Genomic DNA, 18105 nt, shown 5'->3' on the forward strand with positions numbered 1-18105 from the left:
GTAATCTACTCCCCTTCAGTGTGGGTGAAGCCTGTGACCTGCTTCCAACCAAGAATTTATGGCAAAGGTTTTGGAATATCAGTCCTGTGATTGTAGTTCCATCATATGGAAAAGGAGAGGGGATATTACAGATGTAATTAAAGTCCCTAATCAGAGGATTTTTGAGTTTATCAAAAGGGAGATTATCCTGGGTAGGCCTGATTTAATCAGATGAAAACTCTCAAAATGGGGTCTGGGACTTTCACAATGAGAGCACTGTCTTGATGGCCTTGAAGAAGCAAATGCCAGGTTGTGAATGGCCTAGCCACACACAGTTGGAGAAGGGCAGCCTCTAGAAGCAGAGGGCCCCAGACTTACAGCTGAAAGAACTGAATTCTGCCAATAAGTGTATCAGCTTGGAGGAGGAACCCAGCTCCAGAGGAGAATGAGCCCAGCTGACATCTTTGTGAGACCTCATGCAGAAAATCCATCTAAGCCAAGTCTACACTCCTGACTCATGGACACTGTAATATAATAAATTAACAGAAAATTAAGGCTTATATAGATGAAAATTACAAAAATTCTAAGCTAGGAATCAAAATATTCAAAATCTTGTCATTTTTTGCTCCTTATTGAGTGACTTAATGTTTTCTATAACTCTCAGAAGAAATTCAGTTATGGTAAATATATGTGATAAAATAATGAATGTGAAAACATTTGCAAAATAGAAATGATGGACTATATTAGTGTGAAAAAAATCTATGGACTATACACAATCCTTTGAGCTTAAAAATGCTTAATAATTGGGGGTGCCTACGTGGCTCAGTCACTTAACTGCCCAACTCTTGATTTCAGGGTCCTGGGATCAAGCCCTGTTCCAGGCTCTGTGCTCAGGGGAGTCTGCTTGTCCTTCTCTCTCTGCCCCTCCCCGCTCATGTGTGCACACTCTCTCTCTCTCAAATAAGTAAATAAAATCTTTTTTAAAAATGCTCAATACATGGAGGCATTGATGTAACCAGCTGAGTTAACAAAGCTTACCTACTGTATGACTTAAAACAAGGCAAAACAAGTATGTATCTATGATCTAGTCTACACCTGATTTGATCATGAAGTCATAAGTTCATCTGAAAGAGGTCTTGTCATGCCAGTTATTTAGGGTATAAGGTGAATATAACTGCTACATGTTATGGTAACAGAATAATACAAACTCTATTTTTGATTCATACATACATGCACACACATTCCTTTTAAGAAGGGAAGATCTTTTTAAATAAGAAGAAACCATCATGTAGATAACTTGGATCTAAAAGTACTTTATTCAGGTACCAAGTCTGTTTTGGGCCTCCATTAGTATGACTAAACATTCTAGTTTTCCTGGGTCCTAGTTTAAGGATATAGGCAGTTGTAGTGTTGAAACTAGGAGAGTCCTAGGCAAATGGGAAAAGTTGGTCATTCTAGGCTTAGGTGAAATATTGTAGCATGGGACTTCTATTTCTGGCAATGGTGAACTAGGCTATAGAGATTGTCTTGCTAAAAAATTCAAAATACTAGATAAAAATATCTTTTAAAAATCTTTTCAAAAGCATCAAATTAGTGTCACAATGTTACAGAATTATCGGGACAGAATAAAGGGAAATACAGAACCAAAAAAAAAAAAAAAGTGGATTTTACCTTGGGGATAGTGGCCAATAAAGAAAAATTTGACCTTTCGTTTTGTTTATCAAGCAGAAGAACACAGAAATCAAAGCCTAGAGCCAACCTTAAAAAGGGGATAATAAAAGAGAGCCCTCTACAGTTAAGATGGAACCCTAAAAGGTCTTTACTCTTTGGGAGTAAAGTTGAGTTAGAAATAAACCTGCCTTTATACAGTGCAAATTCATATTGCTTGATTGTCCAAAAAATTAAAGCCTTGTATTTAAGAAAAAAAAAAAAAAAAACTGAACAGGTGGTATCCCCAGGCACCTTGCAGAAGCAAATACAAATCCTCTACAGAGTAAGATGCCTTCATCCTATAGCTCAAATTATTCATGAAAATATTTTAATGACAATGAGCAGCCCACAATCAAGGATAACCAAACATAGGAAATAAGACATCATGAGCCAGGCTACAAAACTAACAGATACAGACCTGCAAAGATATTAGATAATAGAATCATCAGAGATTAGAAAAATAGCTATGCTTACTATGTTTTAAATATAAAATACAAACTTAAAATATCTGTAGGACTAATCCTGAAACTAATATTATGGTATATGTTAACTAAGTAGAATTTAAATAAAAACTTGGAATCTAAAAAAATAAATTAAATAAAATATCTGCAGGAGATAGCAAACTATAAAATACTTTATAAAATGTAACCTTAAAAAGGGAAAAATACAATCATAGAAAAATAGTGGATGTGTTTAACAAGAAATCAGATGCAAAAGAAGAGCAAATTTGTAAACTAATGGAAAGTTATAAGAAATTACACAGACCATAGTTCAAAAAGATACAAGGATCAAAGAGAGCAGAGTGATTAAAAGACGTGGAAGACAGAATGAAAATGTCAAATACATGTTAGAGTTTCAAGAGGAGAGGGGAGAGAAACTAATGTAATCTAGACAAATCTAAATAATTACTGACTAGAAAACAATAACAACAATACTTTTGAATTAAAAATTGACTTAAAAGCACACATACAGAAACATACAATGGGAATAGAATAAATGGCTTAGGTATTCTGAGGCCCTATTTTTCTCAGACAAGAGTAAAACAGTAGAATAAATTCAGACTGCTAATTTGCTCACTGTAATTTCTGCAGTAACCACCAAAAACAAACACAGAAACCCAGAGTCTATACCTTTCAAGGTAGTGTAGAGGGAAAAGGGGATGGCTGAAGGAAAAAAAATAACTATTCCAAAGTAGTCAGGTTAGGATAGAAACTGAAACAGAACGGCAGGACAAATAGAAAGTACAAAATAAAGATGATTGGTTTTTCAAAAAAAGTAATAAAAACATTAAATGCTCTAGTTAAATGACAAAGACTCTCAGGTAGAAAAATATCCAACTCTATATTATTTTTAAGAAACATATAGGGGTGCCTGGGTGGCTTAGTGAGTTGGGCCTCTGCCTTCAGCTCGGCTCATGATCTCAGGGTCCTGGGATTGAGCCCCGCATGGGGCTCTCTGCTCAGCAGGGAGCCTGCTTCCCCCTCTCTCTCTGCCTGCCTCTCTGCCTACTTGTGATCTCTGTCAAATAAATAAATAAAATCTTAAAAAAAATTTAAAAAGAAAAAAGAAACATATATAAAGCATAAAGTTAAAGATAGATAGAAAGTCAAAGGAAAAAAATTATATACCATGCAAACACCAACCAAAAGAAAATTGATAAATTTATATTAATAACAGATAATATAGATTGAAGGGAAATATATTGTTAGTAATATAGAAAGTCACTTTGTATGCATCTAATAACACCCCTTCAAAATATATAAAGCAACATTTTAATTGGGTGAATTTTATGATATGTTAATTATATCTCAATAAAGTAAGATTACCCTTCAATTTTCCTTTCCAGTACTGTCCTTGTCAGGTATTTATACCAAATTAACTTTAGTCTCAGGGTAATTTCATTCATAAACATAGAAGCAAAAATACTAAACAACAATAAACAAAAAAAATCCAGTAATATATAGACAGAGTATACATAATGTCTAGCTTAGATTTATGGCTGGAAGGCAAGGTTATTTCAACATTAGATAGTTACTGGAATATACCACATTAAAACTAAAGGGAAAAAATCATGTAACCATCTCAATAGATTCAGAAAAAAAGATTTCATCATTTTAACTAATTCTTTTTTTTTCATTTTAACTATTTCTTAACTAGGAACAGAAGGAAACTTACTTCAGCTGTCTATCAAACACTGATAGGAAATATAATACTTAATGGTAAAATGGTGAAATGCTTTCCTTTAAGACAAAAATCAAATCAAGAATGACCAGGACCACCACATCTATCAATATTTTATCAAAGATTTTAAGCAGAAAGTTAAAAAAATGAAGCAAAAAATATAAAATTTGGAAATGAAGAAGTTAACTGTCTTTTATAGATGATATGATGATTTACACAGAATCAAAAAGAGCTCATAGGTAACTTATAGAAACAATAAGAAAATTTAGCAAAAACCTATATAAAAATGATGTATATTTCTCTATCCCAGCAATAACAAAATGATATAAAAACATACTATTTAGGGGCACCTGGGTGGCTCAGTGGGTTAAGTCTCTGCCTTGGGCTTGGTCATAATTTCAGGATCCTGAGATTGAGCTCCACATCAGGCTCTCTGCTCAGTGGGGAGCCTGCTTCCCCCCCTCTCTCTGCCTACTTGTGATCTCTGTCTGCCAAATAAATAAAATCTTAAAAAAAAAAAACCACACTATTTAAACCCTGAAAATATGTAATACCTACAAAAAATAATAAATGATGTGCAAAACTTCTATAGAGAATTATAAAGCTTTATTGAGAAACTTTAAAGACCAAAATAAATGGAGAGAAATATCATGTTCATATGTTAGAATATTTAATATTTTAAAGATGTTATTTACTGCTCAATTTATTTATGGATTCAATGCAATCCCAATCAGAATTCTCAAAAGTTTTAGTATAATTTTTTTTATTGTGTTTGCTCTTGCTTGTCTTATTTTTTGGTAGAACATGGTAATCTAATTATACAATTTATATCAAAATACAAAGGGATAAGAATAGCCATGGAATAAAAAAAAATAAACTGAGATAACTTGATCTACCAGTTACCAAATGTGCTATGAAATGGTAATGATTAAATTAATGTGGTATTGGTCCAGTGGTAGACAAACAGAGCAGTGGAACAAAACAGAAAACACAGAAGCAGACAAGTACCTCAAAGAAACTTAATACATGATACAGATAGCCTAGCCCAATAGCAGAAAAAGGACAAACTTTTCAACAGATGGGACAACTGGGTGTTCCTACAGGGGGAAAATGAATGTTGACCTTTACATCACACACAAAATTTATAGGTAAAGTAATGACTTTAATGTGAGTGGCAAACCAGAGCTTATAGAAGAAAATCTAGTACAATATCCCCACGACTTTGGATGGTAAAAGCATCTCTTTAAGAAAAGGGGGGGGGGGCAGAGCAATCACTAGTGGCACGGCAAATGTCGTTAAGTCTGGGAATCATGAGTTTGGTATTAAAATTAGTGTTGTTACCATAAAGAGAAGAAAATACTATCCAATGAGCAAGAAAGATAGACACAACTTCCACAGCTCCCAAGGGTTTTAAGCTCAGAATATATAAAGAACTTCACAAGTCAGTAAGAAAATCTTTTAGAAAAATGGGCAAAAACTTTGTACAGGCATGTTATAAATGGAGATTTCAAAATGGAGTATGTATATATAGCAAAAGATATTCAGACTCATTTGATACCCAGATTGTCAAAACTGAAAATGTGTGATACCAAGTGTTAAAGGGATGTGCAACAATTGGGAGTTCTCATACTCCAATCTACTAAAATTGAAGATAAACAGATTCTCTGGCCCAGCAATTCTACTTCTAGGTAATAACCTAGAGAAACTAGTGCATATATGTGCCAGCAGACATGTACAGAAATGTTCATAGGTACACTGTTTGGTATAGCTATCAATGTGAAAATGCCCAAACATCAATCAATAACTGAATGGAAAAGTGTATTATGAGACCCTCATACAACAGAATATCATACAATAAGGAAGTCATAGCTACACACCAACATGGAATAATCTTAAAAATACAATTTTGTTTTATGTATTCTTGTTTTATTTTTATGTGTTCAGTATGTTTGTGATATTTCATAAATTTTAAGCATTAAATTTAAGAACTATGGCATTGAGTTTGGGAAAGCTTCATTCACCCAGCCTTACCCTGCTCTTGTCCTCACAGGATGGGGTTCTGGAAGTATAAAGGGAGGTGACTTTCCTCTAGCTGACAACACTCCAAAGAGGGGAGCCGTAGTTATGGCAACAGTGAGACCCTTCAAGTACTCTGAGATGGACAAAGCAGTGAAGAAAAGAAATTGTGGGTAGACACATGTGGACTACTCCTTCGTGATGACACTATGGTGGGGGATACCTCACAAGTGGTGAGCTGAGGCTGGGCGTCAGACTCATGCCATTATTCTTTATGATTTGAACACTGAAAGTTAAAAATGCAGTCATTTGGATCCTGGGACCCTTGATGCTAGCAGCATATTGATTGAGAAATTTTGTAAGTTTTGAAATAAACTTTTACTTTTACCACAAGTAAACATTTTATAGTAAATATTCTAGGAAGTTACTATGTTTATATGTATGAATCAGAAAATACCAATCCTTCCTGATCAGTCAGATTACTTCTATTTACCTTGGTATATTTCCGACAAAAGTCACGTAGACAATGGACACTGGAGAAATGACATGAATCATTTACAAGGCGCTGAGTGTGGGTGTGGGTGTGCATGTGTGTGCAAGTGAACATGTCATCATATATATGACACCACACTACAGAAGGTCATTTACCTTATATGCCTCATCACTGACAGCTTTGATGTTGGCTTCTCTCCATCTTCCTGGTACTCCATCAATTACCTCACGATAGTTCACGTAATAGCCAGTAATTTCAGCCCCTCCAGTCTTATCTGGTTGCTTCCATCCAAGAACCATCGAGTCACGAAAACTTTCAAGACAAGTGATGTCACAGGGTGGAGAGGGTGCAGCTGTTGCAATATGAGTAGCAAATGAGTAGACAGAAATGCATTTATGATTTTAAGCACATTAAGCTTGTTTCATTTGTGCCACATGGGAGGGCACTAGGGTCGTGCAGTATAAAACTAAAATGTGAGACAGATCCATAACTTGGCACCCAGTTTGGTGTATGAGGAAAAAAAAAAAAACAGTGAAAAGTGTACTGTAATTATTATTCCAAAGACAAAAAGGAACTGCCCCCCTACTTCCACAGAAGAATAATTTTTGAAATACTAAAAGTAAAATGGTGCAATATTCTAAAAAATGGTTCTGTTCCCCATAAGAAGAAATATTTTCCCCTAGATATATATTTCATTTCTTTACGTGGTTTTGTTTTTATTTGCTCCTTGAAGAAAATATGTATATCAACTTCTGTCTCAATGTACTTACGGAGAATTTCCATATTATTTCCAAATGGTTAGCATTTCACCATTCAGGCATACATACCCTTGTGAGACTTTATGACTAAACAAGTTCTATCTACACACAGAAAAAAATCTTATTTGGAGCTCAGCTAAATGCCATCTTTAAAATAAAAAACAAAAACGGGCACAATCTGCCATATGATATTTTTCTTTTAGTATATAATACCTTTTGCTGCATTATTTTTAACCTGATGTTGGACTATTATTCATGTAGTACAAAATACTATATAGCTGTCACTGTGTTTATTAGTTCTTAACCAGAAAAACATTTGGAGGATGTTTTAAAAGTCTCTCTTCATTTATATGGCTTCTGATCAACTTTTTGCCCAACTACTAAATTATAGTTTTTGATAAAGAAAGAGAGGGTCAGATGGTGGAAAGAAACCCATCTAGATATGCAATAACATCATAGAATTTTCTGAATATTTATTTGGATTACAGGGGAAAAAAGAACTATTTTTATTCAGAAGAGTCTTAGAAGAATAAAGATTTTAAAAATGAAATACATTTGTTTCTCTTTCCCCCTCACAAACCTCCTTCATTCTTTATATAGATATATATAAAAAAAACAACTTCTTCTCCCTCTCTCTCTCTCACTCTTCCTATTACAGAGCAATATTAAACATCAACTCTCAAATGAATATCTCATCTTGAGCTGAGGGGACAATAAAGTTTTAAAAAAATGGAAGTGATAGAAGCTGGGGTGGAGTATCAGTATATGCTTATCATTTCATTTTTATTTGATAAGAAAATACTGTCATCTAAAATATAAAAGCCACAAGTACCAAATATCATAATAAGAAAATTCTGAGCTTGCTGCTAAATAGTCTTAAATAAATCAGTTCTGGGAATGTGATTCATACAGCACAGAATTTAGCTTTATGTGATTATGATACCCTATTAAACTCTTCATGGCACTTCAAAGAGATAATGTTACTCATATTTATTTGAGTTAAATATGAAGGATAACTTGAAAACCTGAAGATGAACAACAGAAGTTAATAACTATGATCCTGAAGAAATGGGATTTCTTTGTAAAATACTTTTCCTATACCTGTACTAAACATGAATATTTCAAAGGACCCTATATAGGCTGTGATTGTCAAATTCTTCCAGCTCTCAGTTCTGCTTTTCTTAGCAAAATAAGGCCAGAGTTGTGTCTGCCAGGGAAACCAAAAAGGACTCTATAACCAAAATATTTTAAATACTCTATTGTCATTAAGCACAGTGAAGTAAATACAAAAGCCAAACTCATATAAAATTACTTTTACAATTCACTAGACAAAAGTATTGCAAATGGATAGCTGAAAACATGTCGAATGAAGAATAAACATAGATGAAAGTAAACACAGATGGAAGAATGTGATCTAGACAATGAGGTGAGGACACTGATGGAGACAGATGGAACAGTTGTAGTTTTTCGACTCTCACCTATGTCCTTCTTCTTTTTCAGAGGGTCAGACTTACTTTTCCCCTTAATATCTGCCTTCTGTGGTGATGGGGTAAGCTCTTCCTGAACTGTTTCACTTACTTTACTCACTTCTGTTTGGCCCAAGTTGTGAGCACTACTGGGTAGTGAAGGTTTGTTAAGTTTGCTACCAAGCAAAGCATCTTTCTTAAAGGTTGGCTGGGAGGCTCCATGCATGCCTCCCCTGGAGTCTGTTAGTCCACCAGGTGTATCATTCAGTTCAGGCCACACATCTGGAGACACTCCTCCCCCTACAATCGCCAGATAACAACAGAAACACTTTAAGCCCAGACACAGTACAAATTGCTCTTACTTAACAGAACAAAGGGAAAAACAGGACCATATGCAGAACAAAAGTAATCTTAGTTTAACAGAAATCACTCAGGCTGGCAAGAAATATGGATACGTTTCTCATAATTTACACCAAGGAAACAGCTCAACTTCCATATTCTGGGAAAAGAAGAAATGAAAACAGAAAACCTTGAACAGAACAGGAACCATTTTGATCTGCAGAACCCAAGTATATTTAAGAAAAAAAGCAAACCTCTGACGTTTTTTGAAAGAAATTAAGGCTTATTATTCAACAGACTGAGGGGAGGAAAAGATCATAAAGTACACAAGACTTACATTAAAGATCCTGATTTTATAACAGAATTACGTACATTATTGAATAATTAATGGCCTGTACCTCCCAACCTCAAAAAAACAAAAAGTTCACTATTATTCATATTATAGAGACTATTAAAAAGTAATACAGCAGGCTAACTGAAGATAATTGGTATGAAATAACTTTCCCTTCAAATATGGGTTACTCTATCACAGACTTCATTTTTGGTGCTCTGAACTACCTGCGTCCCTTCCCTACTTTATCGAAGATTGGGAGGCACATTATGTACATGCATACAATTACTTTATTACCAGTTTTATTCTGCGGGTTACTTTGTGAGCAGAGATGTAGCATATGATTAAGCAACCACATGTGTCTTGCACAAAATTTAGAGGAGTTTATAAAGAGCATGTTAATGTGTAGTTAGTGAAAACAAGCCAGGCTTTGTCGCAGGTGAAATGGCTTTTAGGTACAAAATGATCCGTGTTATGGGTGATATACCGCTTCAAGGAACCGGATGGCCCTCCACATTCCCAGCATGAGAACGAAGTTAGAATGGAGTTTCACACAGTGGGAAATATCTAAGGAAACTCAGACTTGTGAAGATGACAAGGCTATGGGTGCACACAGAATCTGGATAAGTGGTGAAGATCTGTAAAATGACGGCTACAGAAGGTTAGCTGTCGCCTGGAGTCAGAGAAAATGATCACCTGGGGATGGAATCATCAAGCAGTACTAGAAGCTTTAGACAATTACCGGAGAGGATGGTATCTTCCTTTATAACTTATTAAAAAATCCATTTTTATCTACCAAGTTATGCATAAGGAACTTACCAATAGCAGCTTTAACTTCAATCGCTTCTGAATCCTGTGAATATTCGCTAAGTCCAGCTGCATTCACTGCTCTAACCCGGAAGATATAACTCTGACCAGTCGCCAATCCATGGCAAGTAAATCTAAAAGGAAAGGAGGGGGGAAATTAGACAAGATGGTTTTAGCTTAACTGAATGATCTGGCTTTATAAAAACCATTCGTTTTCTAAAAGGAGGAAGCAGAGGGACAGAGATCAGGTAACGTTTATGCATTAGACAAGAAGGAAGCTAATTAGGGCAATTTTCTAAACTCCCTCCATCAAACAATGCAGAGTCCTGGCTTTTTCCTTTTCTGAGCCTTTGGTGTGTACATCAGTAAAATGGATATAATAATGCCTCCATAATAATTTTTGTGTAAGATTGGCCAGAAAAGGTATTTAAAGTGCCTATTTCAGGGCCTGGCATATAAGAGGCATTTAGTAATAGGTGGTACTAATATTATTAAAGGCTATTTCAGGTATATACTTGTGACTGTAAGGCATTGGCTGCTCCTTGTTATAGAGGCCTAGTAGTCCCTGCTTCCCTGCATGCCAGGGAGGTATAATTACTTGAGAAATTACACTAGAATCTGAAAATAAGATGAAATATAGATTACCATTTAGAGCTAAGGATTCTGTAATGAGGTGTGAATTCATGGGCAGTTTTACACATAAAACAACCTTACTCCTTAATAGCTATTATGGCTATAAGTAGCTATTTCATGAATCACTCTAACATTTTAATCCATCCTGAAGACTATAACCAGAGGAAATAACAGGTCTGCTAATGACTCTATCACCATTAGTAATGTTGGACTATTTAATGAAGGCAGTCATAAATTAGGCCAATCCTTCAGGTCAGCTCAGTTCAGCAAATATTTATTGAGCACTTCAGTGTTCCAGACACTGAGCTAGGTATTGTGGACACAAAGATGAATAAAAAATGGTGTCTGTCCTTGAGAAGTTCTTATCTGTTTGTGGAAAGGCAGACCCTGCCTAACCCTCTATAAATATTTCTATATGGTCCCAGGAAAAGGCTGGGAATGCACAGCAAAAGTGAAATGAACAAATGGGCTAAATGAATCTCTTGCTTTCTCCCATTCATTGATTTGCCTCTATTCTCCTGTTCTACAAAAGAAACAACTCATCCTATGGGGGTCCTTGGAGTTTGATGTGGTCATGCCAGAAAATAGCAATCCTGTTTGGCAATTTTGGGGGTAGAATTCTCCTCTCAGATTAGTTGTAAATCAAAGGAGTCTCAGAGTTTGGTTGCAGGTCAGAATTCATCATCAACCTGCAAAGCTGATTGATAAAATATTTGAAAGCAAGAAAAAATAACTCTCTTCAGATTAGAAACAGATATAAAGAAGTTGCAAAGTATTCTGAATGCCCCTCTGTTGGTGTTACTGTGTCCTTAGCACTGAGTTTAACCATGTTCAGAATTTGTAAAATGCTGATAGTTCTTTCCTGTTCACTTAAAATGCTTAGGGGAAGGGAGCCTAGGTGGCTCAATAGGTTATGCATCCAACTCCTGATTCCAGCTCAGGTCATGATCTCAGGGTTTTTGAGACTGAACCCTGCTTACGATTCTCTGTCTCCCTCTCCCCCTGCACCTATACCACACTCTTCTCTTTAAAAAATAATTAAATAAATAAAATGCCTGGGTACTTTATGTCAGCTAGAGTCTACTAGATCCTTAAAATTTAGTATCACACCAAATATTAAAGACCAGAACAGAGGGGTAAAAAGGACAAATGGTATGAAGAAAAAGAATCAGAAAAATACCATAAAATGAATTCATCATAGCTGGCATTATGTTTCTAAGTGTTCAAGATCATAAGTAGGCTTTTTTCCCCCAAATATATGGCAGTAGATTATGTTCAATTTTAAATTCATTTGGGTATTTAAAGTATAATGTTTTATTTTTTTATTTTAAGATTATATTTTTAAATATAGATTTAAGATTATATTTATTTTTAAGATTATATTTATTTATTTGACAGAGAGAGAGACAGCGAGACAGGGAAGGAATACAAGCCAGTGGAGAGGGAGAGGGAGAAGCAGGCCTACTGCAGATCCCAGGATGCTGGGATCATGACCTGAGCTGAAGGCAAATGCTTAACGACTGAGCCACCCAGGTGCCTCTAAAGTATAATGTTTTAAAAAAACCAAACTCCCTCTATTGGATATTTGTGCTGCTCTATGGGTCCATGGCTGCATTTTCTCTCTTTTTTTCGGGGGGGAGATCATAATTTTATTTTAAATTAAAAATTAATTTCTTATTTTTATTTTTTATTATGTTCAGTTAACCAACGTATAGTACATCATTAGTTTTAGATGTAATGTTCAATGATTCATTTGCTGTGCATTTCCTCTTCATAGCCTCCCTGCTCTAGAGTCAGAAGGCTCCCCACAGCACCCCTCTACCCCAACATTGCGGTTACCGTGGGCCCTTCACAGGGTTGTTGTTGCAAGGCTCCCACTTGCCCGAGCCAACAATGCTTGACTCTATGTAGTAGCCGACCAACTCTTTAGCATCTTTGGATTCCTCCCACGAAACTACCACTGATGTGTCTGTATTTCTGCTTGGGATGATTTTGCCTGGGGGCTTGGGGATATCTGACAAAGGAGGAAAATAATGATCAAACTCAGGGTGGTTTCAAAAAATTTGATCTTATCACATATGAACACACACACATACATATATAAATTTTATATAAGTAATCATATCAAACATACAGTTGTTTTATTTTATATTTGTTAAAGCAGAAAATTTAAAAAATTAATATGTTATTTTGGGGGCATAATGAAAATACTCCAGAAAAAAAATACATTAGCAATATTGTTGAAACTCCTGGAGAAGTTTACTTTTCATAATTTCATAGCTCATAATAATAATTTTTAAAATGTATCAGTCAGGTATAGTCATCAATTAAATTTATAATGTGAAAGATGGATGCCACAACTTCTATTTCTGGATGGGTACATTCTAATGAGATTCTTGCTTTGGGGATTTTTTTTTTTCTTGAATTGAATTCAAATCAGTTTTGTTCAACCAAACTCTCTACTCACCAAGTTTGTCCCCTACCACCGTCACTTCCGTTGCCTCTGAGGGCTCACCAACTCCTGCTGAGTTAGAACAGCGGACACGGAAACGGTAGGATTTCCCTTCAGCCAGGTCGAACAGAGCAAAGCGAGGCGACTTCACAGGGAGCTCTGTGTTCACCCGCTGCCAGTTTTCTGTTCCTGCTTCACACTGCAGACCCAACAGAGAGACCCATTCACAGCACAGCAAGAATAGATGGGAACTTTGAGCCAGGCATCTGGCAGTCTTATTTATCAGTCAACAAACTACTTACCTGTTATGAGTGGAACTGAAGAAGCGATATGGAGGAAATTAGGAACGAAGCATTGTAGTCCAGAGGATTCTCTAAATCAAATATGTCTTTGGATTATTTGATAAATATGCTACTTTAATACTTCACTGACTTGTTAACTAAGATCATCGATCTACTTATAAAAGACTTTATTTTGAAGACAGTTTGGGATCAGATACTTTTCTAATTCTTTGTGAGGTAAATAGATTTATTATGCTATATAAAATCCTTAAATCTTCATTGTTATAAACTGTTTCATTTTAATTGAGTGTTATTTAATGACTCATAATCTCATTCTGGTCTGTACTCAAATACCACTTCCTCAAAAAAGCCTTCTTGATCACTCTCTGCCTAGTCTATCAAAGAATCTAAAAGAGTTCTTTGTTCCTTTCTCATCATGCTCTATCCCTTACTCTGCTTTCTTTTTTTCAAAATCAGTTATCTGTATTTGAAATTAAGTTATTTATTTGTCATCTCCTCAATGAAATGAGTTCAGGGAGTTGTCTTGTTCCCTGTTATACCCCAGAGCCTAGAATTGTATCTGGCACAAACCAGATAATCAACAATTTTTTTTTTCTGAATGAATGAATTGTTTTGAATTAGAGTTTCTTTTTTCCTTCCCTATATTTTAGAATAAATAATGGGAAAAACTAAATTTAAAGCAATTCTTTTCTTGGAGCTAAAATGATCTAGGGTGACTCTGAAATCCTTAAAAGGATGTGGTATTGATTTGCTCTTTGGTAGAGAATATAGTGAGAAAACTACCACTGGTCTTCAGTAATCCTTTATCCTGCCTATTTGAACGCTCAATTTTGCCCCAAGGTTAGCAGAAGTGATTTTGCTTCAGAACTTTTAAACATTTTCCAGAGACTTTTCTAGAAATCCAACCCTCATGATACAGTGACCAACTGAAAAGATGATACACTGTTGGGACTATAAGAATACTGATATATTGCTTGGCATAACCTTCATTGACTTGAAATGGAGGCAATGTGGTATCGTGCAAAGGAACCGGAGGCATTCATTGCAGTCTTAGCTTTGTTAATAACAAGATATGTGACCTTGGAAAAGTCATGTGAGTATTCTTTGGTCTCAGTTTCATCATTCATAAAATAAGCAAATGTGACAAGGTAACCTCTAAAGTCCTTTGTAGAATCTTCCACGATTATGTCATTATTGGTGGGAGGGTAGAAAGGATAAATTCCCCCTAAACAGTCCATCGCTGCTAACTGAGGGATGAAATTCTCCCAGACCTTTAATCCTTTAGTTTAGGGCTTTGACTCATTTTGACACATTCTCCCCTGGGGAACATATAACAATTATCAGTCATTTATATTTTCATTATAAAAATAATAGCTGCCTTTTCACTATGCTAAGAGCTTTATGGCATTGTAACTTTTTAGTCCTCTCAACTATGCTCTGAATTTGTGGGGGTAGCACTGAGTGAGTATCCCAGTTTTCCAGAGAAGGCAGGCTTGGGAAGATTGAAAGGCAAGTTTTTAATCACAGCCTCACATACAGTATATGAAAACTGAGCCAGACTGCCCAGGTTCAAATCCTAGCTATGTCTCTGTGTGACCCTGAGCAAACTGTATGCCCCATCAATGCCCTCTATTAAATGCCAACCATTCCAGGGCTCACAAACATGGTAGAACGGGGCATAAGGTACAGCCATACAAGGCAAGTTTGTACTATATGTGCATGCAATTTCTGGAAACAAGTTCTATAAAGAGGTGCAAGCTTGGGGGTTACTGAAGAAGCACATTCCCATGGGCATCCACATTCTGGGGAGGAAAACGAGCTGCAGGACAAGAGCATGTGAAACGTTGCGCTTTAGAAAGGTCAACACGTTAGAAGCTGCTTTTTATCAGAAATAACCTGAGACTCAGCTGAGTAGGATGGTTTGACGTTTGGATAATTCTTCTGTAAATGTGCCCTAGTCTCTGGGCATGTTCTGCTTCCCCAGTATGTCAACATCCTGGGCCTTTCATATATGTCAGCAGTGCCTAGAGAGACCTGTCTACTCACACTGCACTCATAATTGTTCCCTCTGTTCCAGACTAATAGGTTCACTGGTGGAATAACACTTTTAACACTTTTTAATCACAGCCTCACATACATTTAGGTCTAGGGAAGTTATAGATTTTCCTGGAGAAATTAGAGTTTATATGACTAGAGGAAATGTTCAACGGCAGCTAAAGTTGACTCATCTAAAGAAAATGCCTCAGTGGTAGGTTGTTACTATGTCATTACTGTAGGAAGGATGGTAATTATTGTCACAGAGCTTATTCAGAACTCTTTTCCTGTGGAGCATTTCAAAAAGATTCAGTGAAGGGTATGTATTAAGCACACCAGGAAACAAACATTTTCCACTCTAGTCTTGTCCTCTATTTAAAAAAATACAGGAAAAAAAATTTAAATCAGGAATGCTACTCAAGTTATATTTAATTTGAGGCTAACATCTAGAAAATATACAAATTAATACCAATAAGACTTTAAATATTATTTTGGTAAAATCAGACTCTTTTGAAAGATGCCTATATTGCATGTTATAGAGATACTCCATTTATTGTTACCAATTTGCTAGGGATCAGGAGAAGTGAGGCGTGCTCCTCAAAGACATGAACTAAATGTCTTTATCAAGGAAATAAATTAATAAATTTATTAATTAAAATAGGAAAACCACAGACCCTAGAATTTAGTTTTAGTATAATTTTCTCTGAGGATCTGAAATAACTAAAAGGCCATAAAGATAGTCATCTTTGCTTTTATGTTGTTACCTGATTTGCAGATATTTGCATATTTGCACACACTTATGTATCTACAATATCTATTCTCTTATAATAATTGCCAGGGAAGGTGACCTAGTAGGTGTTCTGAAATTGAATGATCAGAAAACCATTAAGGATGAAAGAGAAAAGCTCTTAGGAAAATTAACTGAGCTACATGATATTTGCCAAATAAAGACCTTTTCTACAATTTTGCTATGAAAGTAAAATGTCAAGTAAATGATAGCTTATTGTGCTATCACAAAATTTTATAAAAACAAAGTACACACAAAAAAGTACAGCCAATTGTTTCATTCATTGTTCTAAAAAAAATGGTGTGTTAAAAATAAATAAAATGGTACGTGGCTGTTATAAAAATGTAAACATTCTTACAGATAACATAAAATAAACTTACTTTTGTTTCATTTTTCAATTACATCTTAATCGAGACTTTCTTAACAAATGGATTAGAATCTCATTTTAAGCAAATTCTCTTTAAATGCCCTTTGCCTGGAGCAGTGAGGCCTTACCTAGCCATCATTCCTCCTGCTGCACTTGCAACTGGCCACTTCCCACAAATAACACCCTATCCAGGTCGTGGCTCACCTCCATTTTCTGGGTAGAAATACTTACTACAGCTGCCCAGGTAAATGATGGATTCACATATAATTCTCATCATTCCACCCATTTTAGGCTTTCATTATATGCTGCCCTCTCTAACATAATTACAATAAAACTGTAAGATAGTTGAGAGGAAGCACTAGCCAGGGTCTCATGCTGTTTTGTAATTCCTGATGCCACACTACTATCTACACTGGAGTAGTACTAGCCAAGTGCATGGCAGCACATAAGGACTTTCTCTAACTCTCCAGCTCTTTGACGGTATTCTGAAAGTACTATAACTTTTATTCCTCTGGCTCATCTACCCTCATGAATGTTCATTTCTGACTGCGGAAGACAAGTTGTAGGGAAATGAAAAGCCATTACTAGAGGAAGGGAGACAAAGGGAGTGTCTAGAAAACAGGGCCATATGAACAAACTACAGTTTTAGGAACATTTCTCTGCTTAGAAGGGTCATAATTTGGGGTCTGTGGACCTCTTAGAAGTCTATGGGTGAGCTCCATGGATCCAGAAGCCCCCTGAACTTTCAGGCAAAGTTCCATGTGATATACATTTTTTGGTGAAGACTGTTTATAGTTTATAAGGGTTTAAAGAGTTCGGGACGCAATGGAAATTTAATCTCTATTTCTTTAAAGAAATCTTTAAGAAGAGGCCTGAGGTAATAATGTTGATCCCAGGATCTTACCTTTTCCACAAAGTACAGAATGCCCTCGTGGCCACGCTGGCCAGGGGGCTTCCAACTTAGCACCACATAGCTCCGGGTAGCCTCTGTGACAGAGAGGTCTGTGGGGGGGCCAGGAACAATACCCTCTGAAAAACAACAAGGAAAAGTGAAAAGCACACACCCTGGGAAGACCAGCATATGCAGAGAGTCATAGATGTTCCTCTCCCACTGGAGAAAGAGTTCATTACTGCTCCACAGTATAAAGAACTACCTCATCTCTGAAATTCTTCCTAAAACATTCATTCATTCATTCAAAGCCACAATTTTACTTTCCTTGCTTGGCAATTTTGATTTTCTTACTGCTCCTAAAAAACAGTAATGACATAAGTTATACTTTCTAGACATCCTATATCAGCTTTTCATAGAATATCTTTTCAAGGATGTTCAGATAGCAAACAAACTTGGAATATAAAGATAGTATATTCTCTAGGGCAGAAAGTTGACTTGTTTTCTCACCAGGAGAGTAAAGATAATGCCCTTCTCCAGAGAAAGCTTGGGCACAGGGTT

The 18105-nt window shown here is 35.9% G+C and overlaps 1 protein-coding gene across 8 annotated transcripts in view; it reads right to left on the reverse strand.

Moving 5' to 3' along the window:
- Positions 1-18105, reverse strand: part of MYOM1 (myomesin 1) — a 148901-nt gene that overhangs the window by 47547 nt on the left and 83249 nt on the right. For 7 of the 8 annotated variants that reach the window (XM_059139562.1, XM_059139561.1, XM_059139560.1 and 4 more), the window contains 6 exons: positions 17560-17684; positions 13181-13364; positions 12553-12727; positions 10093-10214; positions 8616-8903; positions 6535-6731 (listed from right to left, as the gene is read on the reverse strand). In XM_059139562.1, coding sequence (XP_058995545.1) covers positions 6535-6731; positions 8616-8903; positions 10093-10214; positions 12553-12727; positions 13181-13364; positions 17560-17684 — 1091 coding nt within the window. The remainder of the gene's footprint in view (positions 1-6534; positions 6732-8615; positions 8904-10092; positions 10215-12552; positions 12728-13180; positions 13365-17559; positions 17685-18105) is intronic. The other variant, XM_059139564.1, reaches the window with a different exon arrangement.

The sequence above is a fragment of the Mustela lutreola genome, chromosome 11 (assembly GCF_030435805.1).
Source record: "Mustela lutreola isolate mMusLut2 chromosome 11, mMusLut2.pri, whole genome shotgun sequence".
NCBI lineage: Eukaryota > Metazoa > Chordata > Mammalia > Carnivora > Mustelidae > Mustela > Mustela lutreola.